This window comes from Oncorhynchus nerka, linkage group LG18 (genome assembly GCF_034236695.1).
Source record: "Oncorhynchus nerka isolate Pitt River linkage group LG18, Oner_Uvic_2.0, whole genome shotgun sequence".
NCBI classification, from domain to species: Eukaryota; Metazoa; Chordata; class Actinopteri; order Salmoniformes; family Salmonidae; genus Oncorhynchus; species Oncorhynchus nerka.
This window is the reverse complement of record NC_088413.1, coordinates 35033567-35054755: the sequence shown is the minus strand read 5'-3', so window position 1 is coordinate 35054755 and position 21189 is coordinate 35033567. Positions and strand designations below refer to the sequence as shown.

The window sequence follows — 21189 nt, the reverse complement described above, 5'->3', positions numbered from 1 at the left end:
TCAACCAAATGTTTTCTGTAGTTGCGGATCAGACCTGCATAATGGTCAGGAGGAATGTGGACCATTCCTCTTTACAAAACTATCAGTTCAGAAATATTCCTGGGATATCTGGTGTGAACCGCTCCTTTGATGGCGTAGGAAGGGGTTGCTCGTACCCCCTTTACATTGCCCCGATTTGACCCTTTATCTTCTGCGTCGGGTCGTTCAGACGGGACCGCGAGGCTAAAGGTGAGGCTGGCCCGTTCAAAAATTGAGCAAAAAGATAGACAGATGCAGTATGATCTAGAAATTAGAATGGAAATCGACAAGGAGGTGAGGATCCGACAACTGGCGCTAGACACTGGCTCCAGTGCAACTCCAAGCCCACTTCGATGTGAGTAGAAATATAGCTTTATTCCCATTTCGAGTGACCGGAAGTTGATTCCTATTTCTCTGCATTTGAGCGCGTGGCCGCAGCGCTGCATTGGCCACTCGAGATTTGGCTGCTCCTGTTGCAATGTAAATTGTCTGGGAAAGCCCAGGAAGTAGTAGCTGCTCTCTCCCTGGAAGACAGTTTACACTATGATACAGTTAAACCTACTGTGTTGCAGGCTTATGAGCTGGTGCTTGAAGCTTATAGGCAGCGCTTCAGGAACCACAAGAAACCCACTCACCGTACATTTGTTGAGTTTGCAAGGGACAAAGAGTCTCTGTTTAATCGCTGGTGTTCAGCCAGCAAAGCTAACACCTTCGCTGGTATTCGAGAGTTGATGCTGTTGGAGGATTTTAACAGCAAACTCTCTGATAGAATTGTTCATTTAAATGAACAGAAAGTGGCGACATTGGCCCAGGCAGCAGTGTTGGCAGAGGAGTACACTGACACACAAGACTGTCTTTGGTGCGCCTCGTTTTGAAGGCCGAACGATTACGTCACCAGTGCCTCGTTCAGGTCGCTTTTCCTCAGACAAGCCTAAGCCTTTTCATGAATTCCTGGATGAGCCTCCATTATGTTAAGTACGCCTCTAGGAAGAGGGAACGCAACACCCTGCTACAACTCAACTCCCCGTGGAGTGAAAGAGGTATAGGACTGTAAAGGTGCGAGTAAGGATGACAAAAGGCAGAGAATTTACCGTTTACTAGGAATTTATTCCGTCACATGGTAATGTTGGGGAAAAGGGGCTGAACGGAACCAAAGCAAAGAAAGTAAATATCAAAGCCCCCGCTCGCTCCTACCTTACCTGCCTACCCACTACTTAACTAACACCACCTGGTGCACTAATCAAAATACAGGGGATGGTCCACTCAGGTCTTACCTAGTGTGCATAGACAGTATATACTACGGGTATATGTATGCCTGCAGGCCTAAGCACTCCCAAGGTGCCTTCCCCTTCCCCCCTGGGAAGAAAAACAGAATAACAAAAACAATGTCAATAATCAAAACACTGAGTCCTATTTAAACACAGGACATACTAATAAGCTCTCTCTGCAACAAACATGGGACCTACCAAAACGCTCCTTAGCAACAACTAACATAGTACACACTAATCATCTCTCTCAGCAACACTAACCAAAATACAGGACATAACCATCAGCTCTATCTGAGAAACAACCAACACAGCCTCTAGCCCTCATCTCTCTTCTCTCAGCAATCATCTCTTTCTGAGAAACAGAAAACTGGCTTATATAGCTGGAGAATGAGTTGGTAATTGAAGACAGCTGCATCCTCTGACGAGAGGGCGGGGTCAGCTCCAATTTGTCATGCAGTCGACCAATCAGCTGCTTGTTGGATTCCAGGAAGCCATTTTCCTGAAACACACATACAAACCACAACACAGAAACTGGGGAATGTACAGCAAGTCATAACGGTCTTTTGAGATCTCTTTCTTGAAGGCATGGTTCACATCAGGCAATGCTTCTTGTGAATAGCAAACTCAAAATGTGTGGGTTTTTATAGGGCAGGGCAGCTCTAACCAACATCTCCAATCTCGTCTCATTGATTGGACTTAAGGTTAGCTGACTCCTGACTCCAATTATGTGTTAAATGTGTTAAAGTGTAGTGTTTGTTCTCCATACAAATTGTACATCTCTTTATTTTAGTATTGGTTTAGTATTGGTTGCATTCAAGACAAGGCTGTTTTTATTTATCTCTGGTTGTCAGTATCAGACGAGCCTTGTCATTTCGGTCATTTTTGTGCTACTAAAACAATTCTTCTAATGTCTCAAAGCATGTAAAATTGCATAAACAGTGGGGCAAAAAAGTATTTAGTGTGCCACCAATTGTGCAAGTTCTCCCACTTAAAAAGATGAGAGAGGCCTGTAATTTTCATCATAGGTACACTTCAACTATGACAGACAAAATGAGAAAAAAAATCCAGAAAATCACATTGTAGGATTTTGAATGAATTTATTAGCAAATTATGGTGGAAAATAAGTATTGGTCAATAACAAAAGTTTATCTCTATACTTTGTTATATACCCTTTGTTGGCAATGACAGAGGTCAAACGTTTTCTGTAAGTCTTCACAAGGTTTTCACACTCTGTTGCTGGTATTTTGGCCCATTCCTCCATGCAGATCTCCTCTAGAGCAGTGATGTTTTGGGGCTGTTGCTGGGCAACACGGACTTTCAACTCCCTCCAAAGATTTTCTATGGGGTTGAGACTGGCTAGGCCACTCCAGGACCTTGAAATGCTTCTTACGAAGCCACTCCTTCGTTGCCCGGGCGGTGTGTTTGGGATCATTGTCATGCTGAAAGACCCAGCCACGTTTCATCTTCAATGCCCTTGCTGATGGAAGGAGGTTTTCACTCAAAATCTCACGATACATGGCCCCATTCATTCTTTCCTTTACACGGATCAGTCGTCCTGGTCCCTTTGCAGAAAAACAGCCCCAAAGCATGATGTTTCCACCCCCATGCTTCACAGTAGGTATGGTGTTCTTTGGATGCAACTCAGCATTCTTTGTCCTCCAAACACGACGAGTTGAGTTTTTACCAAAAAGTTATATTTTGGTTTCATCTGACCATATGACATTCTCCCATTCTTCTTCTGGATCATCCAAATGCTCTCTAGCAAACTTCAGACGGACCTGGACATGTACTGGCTTAAGCAGGGGGACACGTCTGGCACTGCCGGATTTGAGTCCCTGGCGGCGTAGTGTGTTACTGATGGTAGGCTTTGTTACTTTGGTCCCAGCTCTCTGCAGGTCATTTACTAGGTCCCACAGTTGATTTCTTCAAACCAAGCTGCTTACCTATTGCAGATTCAGTCTTCCCAGCCTGGTGCAGGACTACAATTTTGTTTCTGGTGTCCTTTGACAGCTCTTTGGTCTTGGCCATAGTGGAGTTTGGAGTGTGACTGTTTGAGGTTGTGGACAGGTGTCTTTTATACTGATGCCATTAATGCAGGTAACGAGTGGAGGACAGAGCAGCCTCTTAAAGAAAAAGTTACAGGTCTGTGAGAGCCAGAAATCTTGCTTGTTTGTAGGTGACCAAATACTTATTGTCCACTATAATTTGCCAATAAATTCATTAAAAAATCCTACAATGTGATTTTCTGGATTTTTTTCCCTCATTTTGTCTGTCATAGTTGAAGTGTACCTATGATGAAAATTACAGGCCTCTCTCATCTTTTTAAGTGGGAGAACTTGCACAATTGGTGGCTGACTAAATACTTTTTTGCCCCACTGTAACATCATGAAATATGGTTGTTAAAGTATTTATTGGAAGTTTGTCTCTTTTCACTGACTGGTTTTTATAACTCTTTCGGTCAAAATAACAAATCTTTCTACTATTTCGTTCATTCGATTTAGTCATGTCCAGACCACTCAGGACACCCTATGGCAAACAACAAACAAAAAATTATAATATTCCACAAGCCTGTTGTTCACCATGGAGGAAAGCAAGTTTATGTCATCAATTACGTTTTGTCCATTGTTAACCTTAGTAATGACCACAAAAGGTATAGAACGCTTCAGAAAGCTTTCATATTCATTTTTGCTTCAAGATGCTACAGTTTTAGGTTTAAAACATATTTATATCATCTTAACTGGTTGGATAATTAATCCTTGCTACGGCTCTACTAATATACAACTTTGAATTCAAGAATGTAACTCTGTACTACAAATATGTAGCTAGCTAGTTGCACACTGCTAGTTGGTGAGTGTGCAGCCAGGCAGGTTGGAACTGGAGAGCTAGCTAGCATTAGAGACTGACAAACAAGGCAAAAAGTTATGCAGGATAGATATCTAGCTAGCTAGCTTTCTTAGATGGGTAGCCTAGTGGTTAGAGAGTTGGACTTGTAACCGAAAGGTTGCAAGTTCAAATCCCCGAGCTGACAAGGTACAAATCTGTCGTTCTGCCCCTGAACAGGCAGTTAACCCACTGTTCCTAGGCTGTCATTGAAAATAAGAATTTGTTCTTAACTGACTTGCCTAGTTAAATAAAGGAAAAATTAAATAAAAAATGAATGCCTGAACTGGGAAATAGTTAGATAGCTACCTTCCGGTTTTCGGTTGCTTGAATGTTGTCATGTTCAAAATTCTCGCTTGAGTCACTCACATGGGTGTATAGTCTGTCACAACCGTAAAACACGTTTAGGTTATTCAAACTGATCGGTTATAGATGGTTCAGGTTTTTTCAATTGCAAACAAAGCAGTGATGTCATTTTCTCAAAAATATTAGTGATTTATGATGAAAAGTGCCACTGCTTCTGCCTTGCCTCAAGCTAACTATAGCTAGCTAGCTATACATGAAATGCCAGACACTTGACAAAAGTTCCTCCACATAAAATAGAGATGCTAATTCAATTAATTAAATGTTTTTATAAAGCCATTTTTACATCAGCACATGTCACAAAGTGCTATACAGAAACCCAGCCTAAAACCCCAAACAGCAAGCAATGTAGAAGCACGGTGACTTGGAAAAACTCCTTAGAAAGGCTGTACCCTAGAAATAAACCTAAAGAGAAAACCAGGCTCAGAGGGGTGGCCAGTCCTCTTCTGGCAGTGCCGGGTGGAGATTATAACAGTACATGACCAAGATGTTCAAACGTTCATAGATGGCCAGCAGGGTCAAATAATAATTATCACAGTGGTTGTAGAGGGTGCGACAGGTCAGCACCTCAGGAGTAAATGTCAGTTGGCTTTTCAATTACGTTTGTCTTGTCATTATTGAATACTACTAGCCAATTACCAGCAGACAGCTTCAACAATGCATGGCTGGCTGTCCAGTCCTGGAATCCAGAAATACAGTGCAGTAGAGAAGAAGCAAGGGAAAACTGTCATAATGTTCCCACACAAACTAGATACGGACCAACCAAACTTGTCTGTGGCACGCTGCACCTGCGTGCATGCAATTATTGCATTGAATCATAATTTCACCGCCTTGGCTACATACCTTGAAATAAATGGTAAAAGTTTATTTTTATTTTTTATTGACTTGCTGGCTCAGCATATCACACGTCAGGCATCAACTTGGTTATTTATAGAAAACATGACTGTATTAAAATATTATATTTATGCCATTTAACACAGCACTAAAATAAATGGATGCAAAGCCAAAGTTATTGCCCAGGACACAAGACCCGCGTCCCAACATTTAAACTTGGGAAAATATCAATTGCATTTCCTTGATTCCTTGTGTCCTCCCTCCTTACCTCCTTCTCAATACATATTGGATGAGGTCCTGGGCAAAGTGGTGGACAAAATACCCAATTGTCATACTTGAGAAAAATAAAGATACCTTAATAGAAAATTACTCAAATAAAAGTGAAAATCACCCAGTAAAATACTACTTGAGTAAAAGTCTAAACGTTTTTTGGGTTTAAATATATATGTATCGAAAGTAAATGTAATTGCTAAACATTATTAAGTATCAAAAGTATAAATCATTTCTAATTCCTTATATTAAGCAAACCAGATGACACCATTTTCTTGTAATTTATTTTATTTTATTTATTTATTTTTACATATGAATAGCCACACACAACCAGGGGCACACTGTTTAGTGAGTCCGCCAGATCAGAGGCAGTAGAGATGTTCTCTTAATAAGTGTGTTATTGGACCATTTCTATGTCCTGCTAAGCATTCAAAATGTAATGGGTACTTTTGGGTGTCAGGGAAAATGTATGGAGAAAAAATGAATGTAGTGAAGTAAAAGTAAAAGTTGTCAAAAAATATAAATAATCAAGTAAAGTACAGATACCCCAAAAAACTACTAATTTTAAAAATATATTTTTATACTCTTTTTCTCCCAATTTCGTGGTATCCAATTGGTAGTTACATTCTTGTCTCATCACTGCAACTCCCAAACGGACTCGGGAAAGGCGACAACAACCACATCTTTTCCGACAACACCTACAGCAGCTCCGGAAACCAAATCTTCCCCCACAACAACCACAGCTGCCCCCACAACAACAACCACAGCGGCTCCCACTACAACCACAGCGTCTCCCATTACAACCACAGCAGCTCCTACTACGACCACAGCAATTCCCACTACAACCACAGCGGCTCCCACTACAAACACAGCAGTTCCCACTACAACCACATTTGCTCCCACTACAACCACATTTGCTCCCACTACAACCACAGCGGCTCCCACTACAACCACAGCTGCTCCCACTACAACCACAGCAGCTCCCACTACAACCACAGCGGCTCCCACTGCAACCACAGCGGCTCCCACTACAACCACAGCAGCTCCCACTACAACCACAGCGGCTCCCACTACAACCACTGCGGCTCCCACTACAACCACAGACTCTCCCATTACAACCACATTTGCTCCCACTACAACCACAGCGGCTCCCACTACAACCACAGCTGCTCCACTACAACCACAGCAGCTCCCACTACAACCACAGTGGCTCCCACTGCAACCACAGCTGCCCCCACAACAACAACCACAGCGGCTCCCACTACAACCACAGCTCCCACTACAACCACCGTGCTCCCACTACAACCACAGCTGCACCCACTACAACCACAGCGGCTCCCACTACAACCACAGCGCTCCCACTACAACCACAGCACTCCCACTACAACCACAGCTGCTCCCACTACAACCACAGCACCTCCCACTACAACCACAGCTGCACCCACTACAACCACAGCGCTCCCACTACAACCACAGCTGCTGCACCCACTACAACCACAGCGCTCCCACTACAACCACTGCGCTCCCACTACAACCACAGCGGCTCCCACTACAACCACAGCGCTCCAACTACAACCACCGTGGCTCCCACTACAACCACAGCTGCACCCACTACAACCACAGCGGCTCCCACTACAACCACAGCGCCTCCCACTACAACCACAGCAGCTCCCACTGCAACCACAGCGGCTCCCACTACAACCACAGCAGCTCCCACTACAACCACAGCGGCTCCCACTACAACCACTGCGGCTCCCACTACAACCACAGACTCTCCCATTACAACCACATTTGCTCCCACTACAACCACAGCGGCTCCCACTACAACCACAGCTGCTCCCACTACAACCACAGCAGCTCCCACTACAACCACAGCGGCTCCCACTGCAACCACAGCTGCCCCCACAACAACAACCACAGCGGCTCCCACTACAACCACAGCGGCTCCCACTACAACCACCGTGGCTCCCACTACAACCTCAGCTGCACCCACTACAACCACAGCGGCTCCCACTACAACCACAGCGCCTCCCACTACAACCACTGCACCTCCCACTACAACCACAGCTGCACCCACTATAACCACAGCACCTCCCACTACAACCACAGCTGCACCCACTATAACCACAGCGCCTCCCACTACAACCACTGTGGCTCCCACTACAACCACAGCTGCACCCACTACAACCACAGCGCCTCCCACTACAACCACTGCAACCACAGCGGCACCCACTATAACCACAGCGCTCCACTACAACCACTGCAGCTCCCACTACAACCACAGCTGCACCCACTACAACCACAGCGCTCCCACTACAACCACCGTGGGCTCCCACTACAACCACAGCTGCACCCACTACAACCACAGCGGCTCCCACTACAACCACAGCGCCTCCCACTACAACCACTGCAGCTCCCACTACAACCACAGCTGCACCCACTATAACCACAGCGCCTCCAACTACAACCACCGTGGCTCCCACTACAACCACAGCTGCACCCACTATAACCATAGCGCCTCCAACTACAACCACTGCGGCTCCCACTACAACCACTGTGGCTCCCACTACAACCACAGCTGCACCCACTCCCAGCTCCCACAAACCACTGCAGCTCCCACTACAACCACAGCTGCACCCACTATAACCACAGCGCCTCCAACTACAACCACCGTGGCTCCCACTACAACCACAGCTGCACCCACTACAACCACAGCGGCTCCCACTACAACCACAGCGCCTCCCACTACAACCACTGCGGCTCCCACTACAACCACAGCTGCACCCACTACAACCACAGCGCCTCCCACTACAACCACTGCACCTCCCACTACAACCACAGCCGCACCCACTACAACCACAGCGCCTCCCACTACAACCACCGCGGCTCCCACTACAACCACAGCTGCACCCACTACAACCACAGCGCCTCCAACTACAACCACTGCGGCTCCCACTACAACCACTGTGGCTCCCACTACAACCACAGCTGCACCCACTACAACCACAGCGCCTCCCACTACAACCACTGCAGCTCCCACTACAACCACAGCTGCACCCACTATAACCACAGCGCCTCCAACTACAACCACCGTGGCTCCCACTACAACCACAGCTGCACCCACTACAACCACAGCGGCTCCCACTACAACCACAGCGCCTCCCACTACAACCACTGCGGCTCCCACTACAACCACAGCTGCACCCACTACAACCACAGCGCCTCCCACTACAACCACTGCGGCACCCACTACAACCACAGCGCCTCCCACTACAACCACAGCGGCTCCCACTACAACCACAGCGGCTCCCACTACAACCACAGCGCCTCCCACCACAACCACTGCAGCTCCCACTACAACCACAGCGCCTCCCACTACAACCACTGCAGCTCCCACTACAACCACAGCGGCTCCCACTACAACCACAGCGGCTCCCACTACAACCACAGCGGCTCCCACTACAACCACAGCGGCTCCCACTACAACCACCGCGGCACCCACTACAACCACAGCGGCTCCCACTACAACCACCGTGGCTCCCACTACAACCACTGCGGCTCCCACTACAACCACAGCGGCTCCCACTACAACCACAGCGCCTCCCACTACAACCACTGCGGCTCCCACTACAACCACAGCGCCTCCCACTACAACCACTGTGGCTCCCACTACAACCACTGTGGCTCCCACAACAACCACCGTGGCTCCCACTACAACCACAGCTGCACCCACTACAACCACAGCGGCTTCCACTACAACCACAGCGCCTCCCACTACAACCACTGCGGCTCCCACTACAACCACAGCGGCTCCCACTACAACCACAGCTGCACCCACTACAACCACAGCGGCTCCCACTACAACCACAGCGCCTCCCACTACAACCACTGCAGCTCCCACTACAACCACAGCGGCTCCCACTACAACCACTGCAGCTCCCACTACAACCACAGCGCTCCCACTACAACCACTGCAGCTCCCACTACAACCACAGCGGCTCCCACTACAACCACAGCGGCTCCCACTACAACCACAGCGGCTCCCACTACAACCACAGCGGCTCCCACTACAACCACCGCGGCACCCACTACAACCACAGCGGCTCCCACTACAACCACCGTGGCTCCCACTACAACCACAGCGGCTCCCACTACAACCACAGCGGCTCCCACTACAACCACAGCGCTCCCACTACAACCACTGCGGCTCCCACTACAACCACAGCGCTCCCACTACAACCACTGTGGCTCCCAACTCACAACCACTGCGGCTCCCACTACAACCACCGTGGCTCCCACTACAACCACAGCTGCACCCACTACAACCACAGCGGCTCCCACTACAACCACAGCGCCTCCCACTACAACCACTGCGGCTCCCACTACAACCACAGCGGCTCCCACTACAACCACAGCTGCACCCACTACAACCACAGCGGCTCCCACTACAACCACAGCGCCTCCCACTACAACCACTGCAGCTCCCACTACAACCACAGCGGCTCCCACTACAACCACCGTGGCTCCCACTACAACCACAGCGCACCCACTACAACCACAGCGGCTCCCACTACAACCACAGCGGCTCCCACTACAACCACAGCGGCTCCCACTACAACCACAGCTGCACCCACTACAACCACAGCGCCTCCCACTACAACCACAGCGGCTCCCACTACAACCACCGCGGCTCCCACTACAACCACAGCGGCTCCCACTACAACCACAGCGGCTCCCACTACAACCACAGCGGCTCCCACTACAACCACAGCGGCTCCCACTACAACCACTGCGGCACCCACTACAACCACAGCGCTCCCACTACAACCACCGTGGCTCCCACTACAACCACAGCTGCACCCACTACAACCACAGCGGCTCCCACTACAACCACAGCTGCACCCACTACAACCACTGCAGCTCCCACTACAACCACAGCGGCTCCCACTACAACCACTGCGGCTCCCACTACAACCACAGCGGCACCCACTACAACCACAGCGCCTCCCACTACAACCACAGCTGCACCCACTACAACCACAGCGGCTCCCACTACAACCACAGCTGCACCCACTATAACCACAGCGCCTCCAACTACAACCACAGCGGCTCCCACTACAACCACCGTGGCTCCCACTACAACCACAGCTGCACCCACTACAACCACAGCGCCTCCCACTACAACCACTGCGGCACCCACTACAACCACAGCGGCTCCCACTACAACCACCGTGGCTCCCAACAACCACAGCTGCACCCACTACAACCACAGCGGCTCCCACTACAACCACAGCGCCTCCCACTACAACCACTGCAGCTCCCACTACAACCACAGCGGCTCCCACTACAACCACTGCGGCTCCCACTACAACCACCGTGGCTCCCACTACAACCACAGCGCCTCCCACTACAACCACAGCGGCTCCCACTACAACCACAACTGCACCCACTATAACCACAGCGTCTCCAACTACAACCACCGTGGCTCCCACTACAACCACAGCTGCACCCACTACAACCACAGCGGCTCCCACTACAACCACAGCGGCTCCCACTACAACCACAGCGGCTCCCACTACAACCACCGCTGCTCCCACTACAACCACAGCTGCACCCACTACAACCACAGCGGCTCCCACTACAACCACAGCGGCTCCCACTACAACCACAGCGGCTCCCACTACAACCACAGCGGCTCCCACTACAACCACCGCGGCTCCCACTACAACCACAGCGGCTCCCACTACAACCACAGCGGCTCCCGCTACAACCACCGTGGCTCCCACTACAACCACCGTGGCTCCCACTACAACCACAGCTGCACCCACTACAACCACAGCGGCTCCCACTACAACCACAGCTGCAACCACAACAACCACTGCAGCTCCCACTACAACCACTGTGGCTCCCACTACAACCACAGCGCCTCCCACTACAACCACTGTGGCTCCAATTACAACCACAGCTGCACCCACTATAACCACAGCGCCTCCAACTACAACCACTGCGGCTCCCACTACAACCACAGCTGCACCCACTACAACCACAGCGGCTCCCACTACAACCACAGCGGCTCCCACTACAACCACTGCAGCTCCCACTACAACCACAGCTGCACCCACTATAACCACAGCGCCTCCAACTACAACCACTGCGGCTCCCACTACAACCACCGCGGGCTCCACTACAACCACAGCTGCACCCACTACAACCACAGCGGCTCCCACTACAACCACAGCTGCACCCACTACAACCACAGCGCTCCCACTACAACCACAGCCACTGCACCCACTACAACCACAGCGGCTCCCACTACAACCACAGCTGCACCCACTACAACCACAGCGGCTCCCACTACAACCACAGCGGCTCCCACTACAACCACAGTGGCTCCCACTACAACCACAGCTGCACCCACTACAACCACAGCGGCTCCCACTACAACCACAGCGGCACCCACTACAACCACAGCGCCTCCCACTACAACCACAGCGGCTCCCACTACAACCACAGCGGCTCCCACTACAACCACAGCGGCTCCCACTACAACCACAGCGGCTCCCACTACAACCACAGCGGCTCCCACTACAACCACAGCTGCTCCCACAACCACAGCTGCAACCAACCCACAGCTGCACCCACTACAACCACAGCGCCTCCCACTACAACCACAGCGGCTCCCACTACAACCACAGCTGCACCCACTACAACCACAGCGCTCCCAACTACAACAACCACAGCGCTCCCACTACAACCACAGCTGCACCCACTACAACCACAGCGGCTCCCACTACAACCACAGCGCCTCAACCACAGCTGCACCCACTACAACCACAGCGGCTCCCACTACAACCACAGCGCCTCCCACTACAACCACTGAAGCTCCCACTACAACCACAGCTGCACCCACTATAACCATAGCGCCTCCAACTACAACCACCGTGGCTCCCACTACAACCACAGCGCCTCCCACTACAACCACAGCTGCACCCACTACAACCACTGCGGCTCCCACTACAACCACTGCGGCTCCCACTACAACCACAGCTGCACCCACTACAACCACAGCGCCTCCCACTACAACCACTGCGGCTCCCACTACAACCACTGTGGCTCCCACTACAACCACAGCTGCACCCACTACAACCACAGCGCCTCCAACTACAACCACTGCGGCACCCACTACAACCACAGCGCCTCCCACTACAACCACAGCGGCACCCACTACAACCACAGCGGCTCCCACTACAACCACAGCGGCTCCCACTACAACCACAGCGCTCCCACTACAACCACAGCGGCTCCCACTACAACCACAGCGGCTCCCACTACAACCACAGCGGCTCCCACAACAACCACAGCTGCACCCACTACAACCACAGCGGCCCCACTACAACCACACTGCGGCTCCCACTACAACCACTGCAGCACTACAACCACAGCGGCTCCCACTACAACCACTGCGCTCCCACCAACCAGCGGCACCCACTACAACCACAGCGCCTCCCACTACAACCACAGCTGCACCCACTACAACCACAGCGCCTCCCACTACAACCACAGCGGCTCCCACTACAACCACAGCGGCTCCCACTACAACCACAGCGGCTCCCACTACAACCACAGCGCTCCCACTACAACCACAGCGGCTCCCACTACAACCACAGCGCACCCACTACAACCACAGCGCTCCCACTACAACCACAGCTGCACCCACTACAACCACAGCGGCTCCCACTACAACCACAGCGCTCCCACTACAACCACTGCAGCTCCCACTACAACCACAGCGGCACCCACTACAACCACAGCGGCTCCCACTACAACCACAGCTGCACCCACTACAACCACAGCGGCTCCCACTACAACCACAGCTGCACCCACTACAACCACAGCGGCTCCCACTACAACCACAGCGGCTCCCACTACAACCACAGCGCCTCCCACTACAACCACTGCGGCACCCACTACAACCACAGCGGCTCCCACTACAACCACTGTGGCTCCCACTACAACCACAGCTGCACCCACTACAACCACAGCGGCTCCCACTACAACCACAGCGGCTCCCACTACAACCACTGCAGCTCCCACTACAACCACAGCGGCTCCCACTACAACCACAGCGGCTCCCACTACAACCACAGCTGCACCCACTACAACCACAGCGGCTCCCACTACAACCACAGCGGCACCCACTACAACCACAGCTCCCACTACAACCACAGCTGCACCCACTACAACCACAGCGGCTCCCACTACAACCACAGCGCACCCACTAAACCACAGCGGCTCCCACTACAACCACAGCGGCTCCCACTACAACCACAGCTGCACCCACTACAACCACAGCGGCTCCCACTACAACCACAGCGGCTCCCACTACAACCACAGCTGCACCCACTACAACCAGCGGCTCCCACTACAACCACAGCGGCTCCCACTACAACCACAGCGGCTCCCACTACAACCACAGCGGCTCCCACTACAACCACAGCTGCACCCACTACAACCACAGCGGCTCCCACTACAACCACCGCGGCTCCCACTACAACCACAGCGGCTCCCACTACAACCACAGCGGCTCCCACTACAACCACAGCTGCACCCACTACAACCACAGCGCCTCCCACTACAACCACAGCGGCTCCCACAAACCACTGCGGCTCCCACTACAACCACAGCTGCACCCACTACAACCACAGCGCTCCAACTACAACCACTGCTGCACTACAACCACAGCTGCAACCAACCACAGCAGCTCCCACTACAACCACAGCTGCACTCCCACTAAACCACAGCGGCTCCCACTACAACCACAGCTGCACCCACTCCCACTACAACCACAGCGCTCCCACTGCAACCACAGCTGCACTCCCACTACAACCACAGCGGCACCCACTACAACCACAGCGGCGCGCTGCTCCCACTACAACCACAGCGCTCCCACTACAACCACAGCTGGCACCCACTACAACCACAGCGCTCCCACTACAACCACAGCGGCTCCCACTACAACCACTGCGGCTCCCACTACAACCACAGCTGCACTACAACTACAACCACTGCAACCACAGCTCCCACTACAACCACTGTGGCTCCCACTACAACCACAGCTGCACCCACTACAACCACAGCGCTCCCACTACAACCACAGCTGCACCCACTACAACCACAGCGGCTCCCACTACAACCACAGCTGCTCCCACTACAACCACAGCGCTCCCACTACAACCACAGCTGCACCCACTACAACCACAGCGCTCCCACTACAACCACAGCGGCACCCACTACAACCACAGCTGCACCCACTACAACCACAGCGGCTCCCACTACAACCACTGCAGCACCCACTACAACCACAGCTGCACCCACTACAACCACAGCGCTCCCACTACAACCACAGCGGCTCCAACCACAGCGGCTCCCACTAAACCACAGCGCTCCCACTACAACCACCCACTACAACCACTGCGGCACCCACTACAACCACAGCGCCTCCCACTACAACCACAGCGCCTCCCACTACAACCACAGCTGCACCCACCACAACCACAGGGGCTCCCACTACAACCACAGCGGCTCCCACTACAACAACTGCAGCTCCCACTACAACCACAGCTGCACCCACTACAACCACAGCGGATCCCACTACAACCACAGCTGCACCCACTACAACCACAGCGGCTCCCACTACAACCACCGTGGCTCCCACTACAACCACAGCTGCACCCACTACAACCACAGCGGCTCCCACTACAACCACAGCTGCACCCACTACAACCATAGCGCTCCACTACCCACAGCGCTCCCACTACAACCACCGCGGCTCCCACTACAACCACAGCTGCACCCACTACAACCACTGCAGCTCCCACTACAACCACAGCTGCACCCACTATAACCATAGCGCCTCCAACTACAACCACAGCTGCTCCCACTACAACCACAGCGGCTCCCACTACAACCACAGCTGCACCCACTACAACCACAGCTGCTCCCACTACAACCACAGCGGCTCCCACTACAACCACAGCGGCTCCCACTACAACCACAGCGGCTCCCACTACAACCACAGCTGCACCCACTACAACCACAGCGGCTCCCACTACAACCACAGCGGCTCCCACTACAACCACCCTGGCTCCCACTACAACCACAGCTGCTCCCACTACAACCACAGCGCTCCCACTACAACCACAGCGCACCCACTACAACCACAGCTGCACCCACTACAACCACAGCGGCTCCCACTACAACCACAGCGGCTCCCACTACAACCACAGCGCACCCACTACAACCACAGCTGCTCCCACTACAACCACAGCTGCACCCACTACAACCACAGCTGCTCCCACTACAACCACAGCGGCTCCCACTACAACCACAGCTGCTCCCACTACAACCACAGCGGCTCCCACTACAACCACAGCAGCTCCCACTACAACCACAGCGGCTCCCACTACAACCACAGCGCAGCCCACTACAACCACAGCGGCTCCCACTACAACCACAGCGGCTCCCACTACAACCACCGCGGCTCCCACTACAACCACAGCTGCACCCACTACAACCACTGCGGCACCCACTACAACCACAGCGCCTCCCACTACAACCACAGCGGCTCCCACTACAACCACAGCTGCTCCCACTACAACCACAGCGGCTCCCACTACAACCACAGCGGCTCCCACTACAACCACAGCGCTCCCACTACAACCACAGCTGCACCCACTACAACCACAGCGGCTCCCACTACAACCACAGCTGCACCCACTACAACCACAGCGGCTCCCACTACAACCACAGCGGCTCCCACTACAACCACAGCGGCTCCCACTACAACCACAGCTGCACCCACTACAACCACAGCGGCTCCCACTACAACCACCGCGGCTCCCACTACAACCACAGCTGCACCCACTACAACCACAGCTGCTCCCACTACAACCACAGCGGCTCCCACTACAACCACCGTGCACCCACTACAACCACAGCTGCACCCACTACAACCACTGCGGCTCCCACTACAACCACAGCGGCTCCCACTACAACCACAGCGGCTCCCACTACAACCACCGTGGCTCCCACTACAACCACAGCGGCTCCCACTACAACCACTGCAGCTCCCACTACAACCACAGCGGCTCCCACTACAACCACTGCAGCTCCCACTACAACCACAGCTGCACCCACTACAACCACAGCGGCTCCCACTACAACCACAGCGCTCCCACTACAACCACTGCAGCTCCCACTACAACCACAGCTGCACCCACTACAACCACAGCGGCTCCCACTACAACCACAGCGGCACCCACTACAACCACGGCTCCCACTACAACCACAGCTGCCCACCAACACAGCTACTAAACCACAGCGGCTCCCACTACAACCACAGCGTGGCTCCCACTACAACCACAGCTGCACCCACTACAACCACATCGTGCTCCCACTACAACCACAGCGGCTCCCACTACAACCACAGCGGCTCCACTACAACCACCGTGGCTCCCACTACAACCACAGCTGCACCCCACTACAACCACAGCGGCTCCCACTACAACCACAGCTGCTCCCACTACAACCACAGCAGCTCCCACTACAACCACAGCGGCTCCCACTACAACCACCGCGGCTCCCACTACAACCACACTACAAACCACAGCTGCACCCCACTACAACCACAGCGGCTCCCACTACAACCACAGCGGCACCCACTACAACCACTGCAGCTCCCACTACAACCACAGCTGCACCCACTACAACCACAGCTGCACCCACTACAACCACAGCTGCACCCACCACAACCACAGGGGCTCCCACTACAACCACAGCGGCTCCCACTACAACAACTGCAGCTCCCACTACAACCACAGCTGCACCCACTACAACCACAGCGGACCCACTACAACCACAGCGGCTCCCACTACAACCAAGCGCACTACAACCACTGCGGCTCCCACTACAACCACAGCTGCACCCACTACAACCACAGCGGCTCCCACTACAACCACAGCTGCACCCACTACAACCACAGCGGCTACTACAACCAGCGGCTCCCACTACAACCACTGCAGCTCCCACTACAACCACAGCTGCACCCACTACAACCACAGCGGCTCCCACTACAACCACAGCGGCTCCCACTACAACCACCGTGGCTCCCACTACAACCACAGCTGCACCCACTACAACCACAGCGGCTCCCACTACAACCACAGCTGCACCCACTACAACCACAGCGGCTCCCACTACAACCACAGCGGCTCCCACTACAACCACAGCGGCTCCCACTACAACCACAGCGGCTCCCACTACAACCACAGCGGCTCCCACTACAACCACAGCTGCTCCCACTACAACCACAGCGCTCCCACTACAACCACAGCGGCTCCCACTACAACCACCGCTGCACCCACTACAACCACAGCTGCACCCACTACAACCACAGCGGCTCCCACTACAACCACAGCTGCACCCACTACAACCACAGCGGCTCCCACTACAACCACAGCTGCTCCCACTACAACCACAGCGGCTCCCACTACAACCACTGCGGCTCCCACTACAACCACAGCGGCTCCCACTACAACCACAGCTGCACCCACTACAACCACAGCGCCTCCCACTACAACCACAGCTGCACCCACTACAACCACAGCTGGCTCCCACTACAACCACAGCGCTCCCACTACAACCACAGCTGCTCCCACTACAACCACAGCGCTCCCACTACAACCACAGCGGCTCCCACTACAACCACAGCTGCACCCACTACAACCACAGCGGCTCCCACTACAACCACAGCGGCCCCACTACAACCACAGCTGCTCCCACTACAACCACAGCGCTCCCACTACAACCACTGCAGCTCCCACTACAACCACAGCTGCACCCACTACAACCACAGCGGCTCCCACTCCCACTGCACCCACTACAACCACAGCGGCTCCCACTACAACCACAGCTGCTCCCACTACAACCACAGCGGCCCACTACAACCACAGCTGCAACAACCACAGCGGCTCCCACTACAACCACAGCTGCTCCCACTACAACCACAGCGCTCCCACTACAACCACAGCAGCTCCCACTACAACCACAGCGGCTCCCACTACAACCACAGCTGCACCCACTACAACCACAGCGGCTCCCACTACAACCACAGCTGCTCCCACTACAACCACAGCGCTCCCACTACAACCACAGCTGCTCCCACTACAACCACAGCGGCTCCCACTACAACCACAGCTGCACCCACTACAACCACAGCTGCACCTGCAGCTCCCACTCAACCACAGCTGCTACCCACCAACCACAGCGCTCCCACTACAACCACAGCTGCTCCCACTACAACCACAGCGGCTCCCACTACAACCACAGCTGCTCCCACTACAACCACAGCGGCTCCCACTACAACCACAGCTGCACCCACTACAACCACAGCTGCACCCACTACAACCACAGCGGCAGCTGCACCCACTACAACCACAGCGGCTCCCACTACAACCACAGCGGCTCCCACTACAACCACAGCTCCCACTACAACCACAGCGCACCCACTACAACCACAGCGGCTCCCACTACAACCACAGCTGCTCCCACTACAACCACAGCTGCACCCACTACAACCACAGCAGGCTCCCACTACAACCACAGCTGCACCCACTACAACCACAGCGGCTCCCACTACAACCACTGCGGCTCCACAGCTGCACCCACTACAACCACAGCGGCTCCCACTACAACCACAGCGCTCCCACTACAACCACAGCGGCTCCCACTACAACCACAGCGCTCCCACTACAACCACAGCGCGCTCCCACTACAACCACAGCGGCACCCACTACAACCACAGCGGCACCCACTACAACCACAGCGGCTCCCACTACAACCACTACAAACCACAGCTGCACCCACTACAACCACAGCGGCTCCCACTACAACCACAGCGGCTCCCACTACAACCACTGCAGCTCCCACTACAACCACAGCTGCACCCACTACAACCACAGCGGCTCCCACTACAACCACAGCTGCTCCCACTACAACCACAGCGGCTCCCACTACAACCACAGCTGCTCCCACTACAACCACAGCTGCACCCACTACAACCACAGCTGCTCCCACTACAACCACAGCGGCTCCCACTACAACCACCGCTGCACCCACTACAACCACAGCGGCTCCCACTACAACCACAGCGGCTCCCACTACAACCACCGTGGCTCCCACTACAACCACAGCTGCACCCACTACAACCACAGCGGCTCCCACTACAACCACAGCTGCACCCACTACAACCACAGCAGCTCCCACTACAACCACAGCGGCTCCCACTACAACCACCGCGGCTCCCACTACAACCACAGCGGCTCCCACTACAACCACCGCGGCTCCCACTACAACCACAGCTGCACCCACTACAACCACAGCGGCTCCCACTACAACCACAGCTGCACCCACTACAACCACAGCGGCTCCCACTACAACCACAGCTGCTCCCACTTAAACCAGCGGCTCCACTACAACCACAGCTGCACCCACTACAACCACAGCGGCTCCCACTACAACCACAGCGGGTCCCACTACAACCACTGCGGCTCCCACTACAACCACAGCTGCACCCACTACAACCACAGCGGCTCCCACTACAACCACAGCTGCTCCCACTACAACCACAGCGGCTCCCACTACAACCACAGCGGCTCCCACTACAACCACTGCGGCTCCCACTACAACCACAGCTGCACCCACTACAACCACAGCGGCACCCACTACAACCACAGCGGCTCCCACTACAACCACAGCGGCTCCCACTACAACCACAGCTGCTCCCACTACAACCACAGCGGCTCCCACTACAACCACAGCTGCACCCACTACAACCACAGCGCCTCCCACTACAACCACAGCGGCTCCCACTACAACCACTGCAGCTCCCACTACAACCACAGCTGCACCCACTACAACCACAGCGGCTCCCACTACAACCACCGCTGGCTCCCACTACAACCACAGCGGCACCCACTACAACCACAGCGGCTCCCACTACAACCACAGCTGCACCCACTACAACCACAGCTGCACCCACTACAACCACAGCGGCTCCCACTACAACCACAGCGGCACCCACTACAACCACAGCGGCTCCCACTACAACCACAGCGGCTCCCACTACAACCACTGCAGCTCCCACTACAACCACAGCTGCACCCACTACAACCACAGCGGCTCCCACTACAACCACAGCTGCACCCACTACAACCACAGCGGCTCCCACTACAACCACAGCTGCACCCACTACAACCACCACTGCACCCACTACAACCACAGCGGCTCCCACTACAACCACTGCAGCTCCCACTACAACCAGCTCCCCACTACAACCACAGCGGCTCCCACTACAACCACAGCTGCACCCACTACAACCACAGCGCTCCCACTACAACCACAGCGGCTCCCACTACAACCACAGCTGCACCCACTACAACCACAGCGGCTCCCACTACAACCACAGCTGCACCCACTATAACCATAGCGCCTCCCACTA

General features: G+C 54.1%; 1 protein-coding gene across 1 annotated transcript in view; it reads left to right on the top strand.

Annotated features, from left to right (window-relative positions):
* The first annotated feature begins 294 nt into the window (after positions 1-294).
* Positions 295-21189, top strand: part of LOC115145854 (uncharacterized) — a 41652-nt gene continuing 20757 nt past the window's right edge. The window contains exons 1-10 of the mRNA XM_065003338.1: positions 295-312; positions 591-877; positions 6254-6422; positions 6779-6925; positions 7195-7486; positions 8228-8370; positions 9818-9921; positions 10656-10886; positions 11518-11811; positions 16924-17140. Of these exons, the coding sequence (XP_064859410.1) occupies positions 295-312; positions 591-877; positions 6254-6422; positions 6779-6925; positions 7195-7486; positions 8228-8370; positions 9818-9921; positions 10656-10886; positions 11518-11811; positions 16924-17140 (1902 nt within the window). The remainder of the gene's footprint in view (positions 313-590; positions 878-6253; positions 6423-6778; positions 6926-7194; positions 7487-8227; positions 8371-9817; positions 9922-10655; positions 10887-11517; positions 11812-16923; positions 17141-21189) is intronic.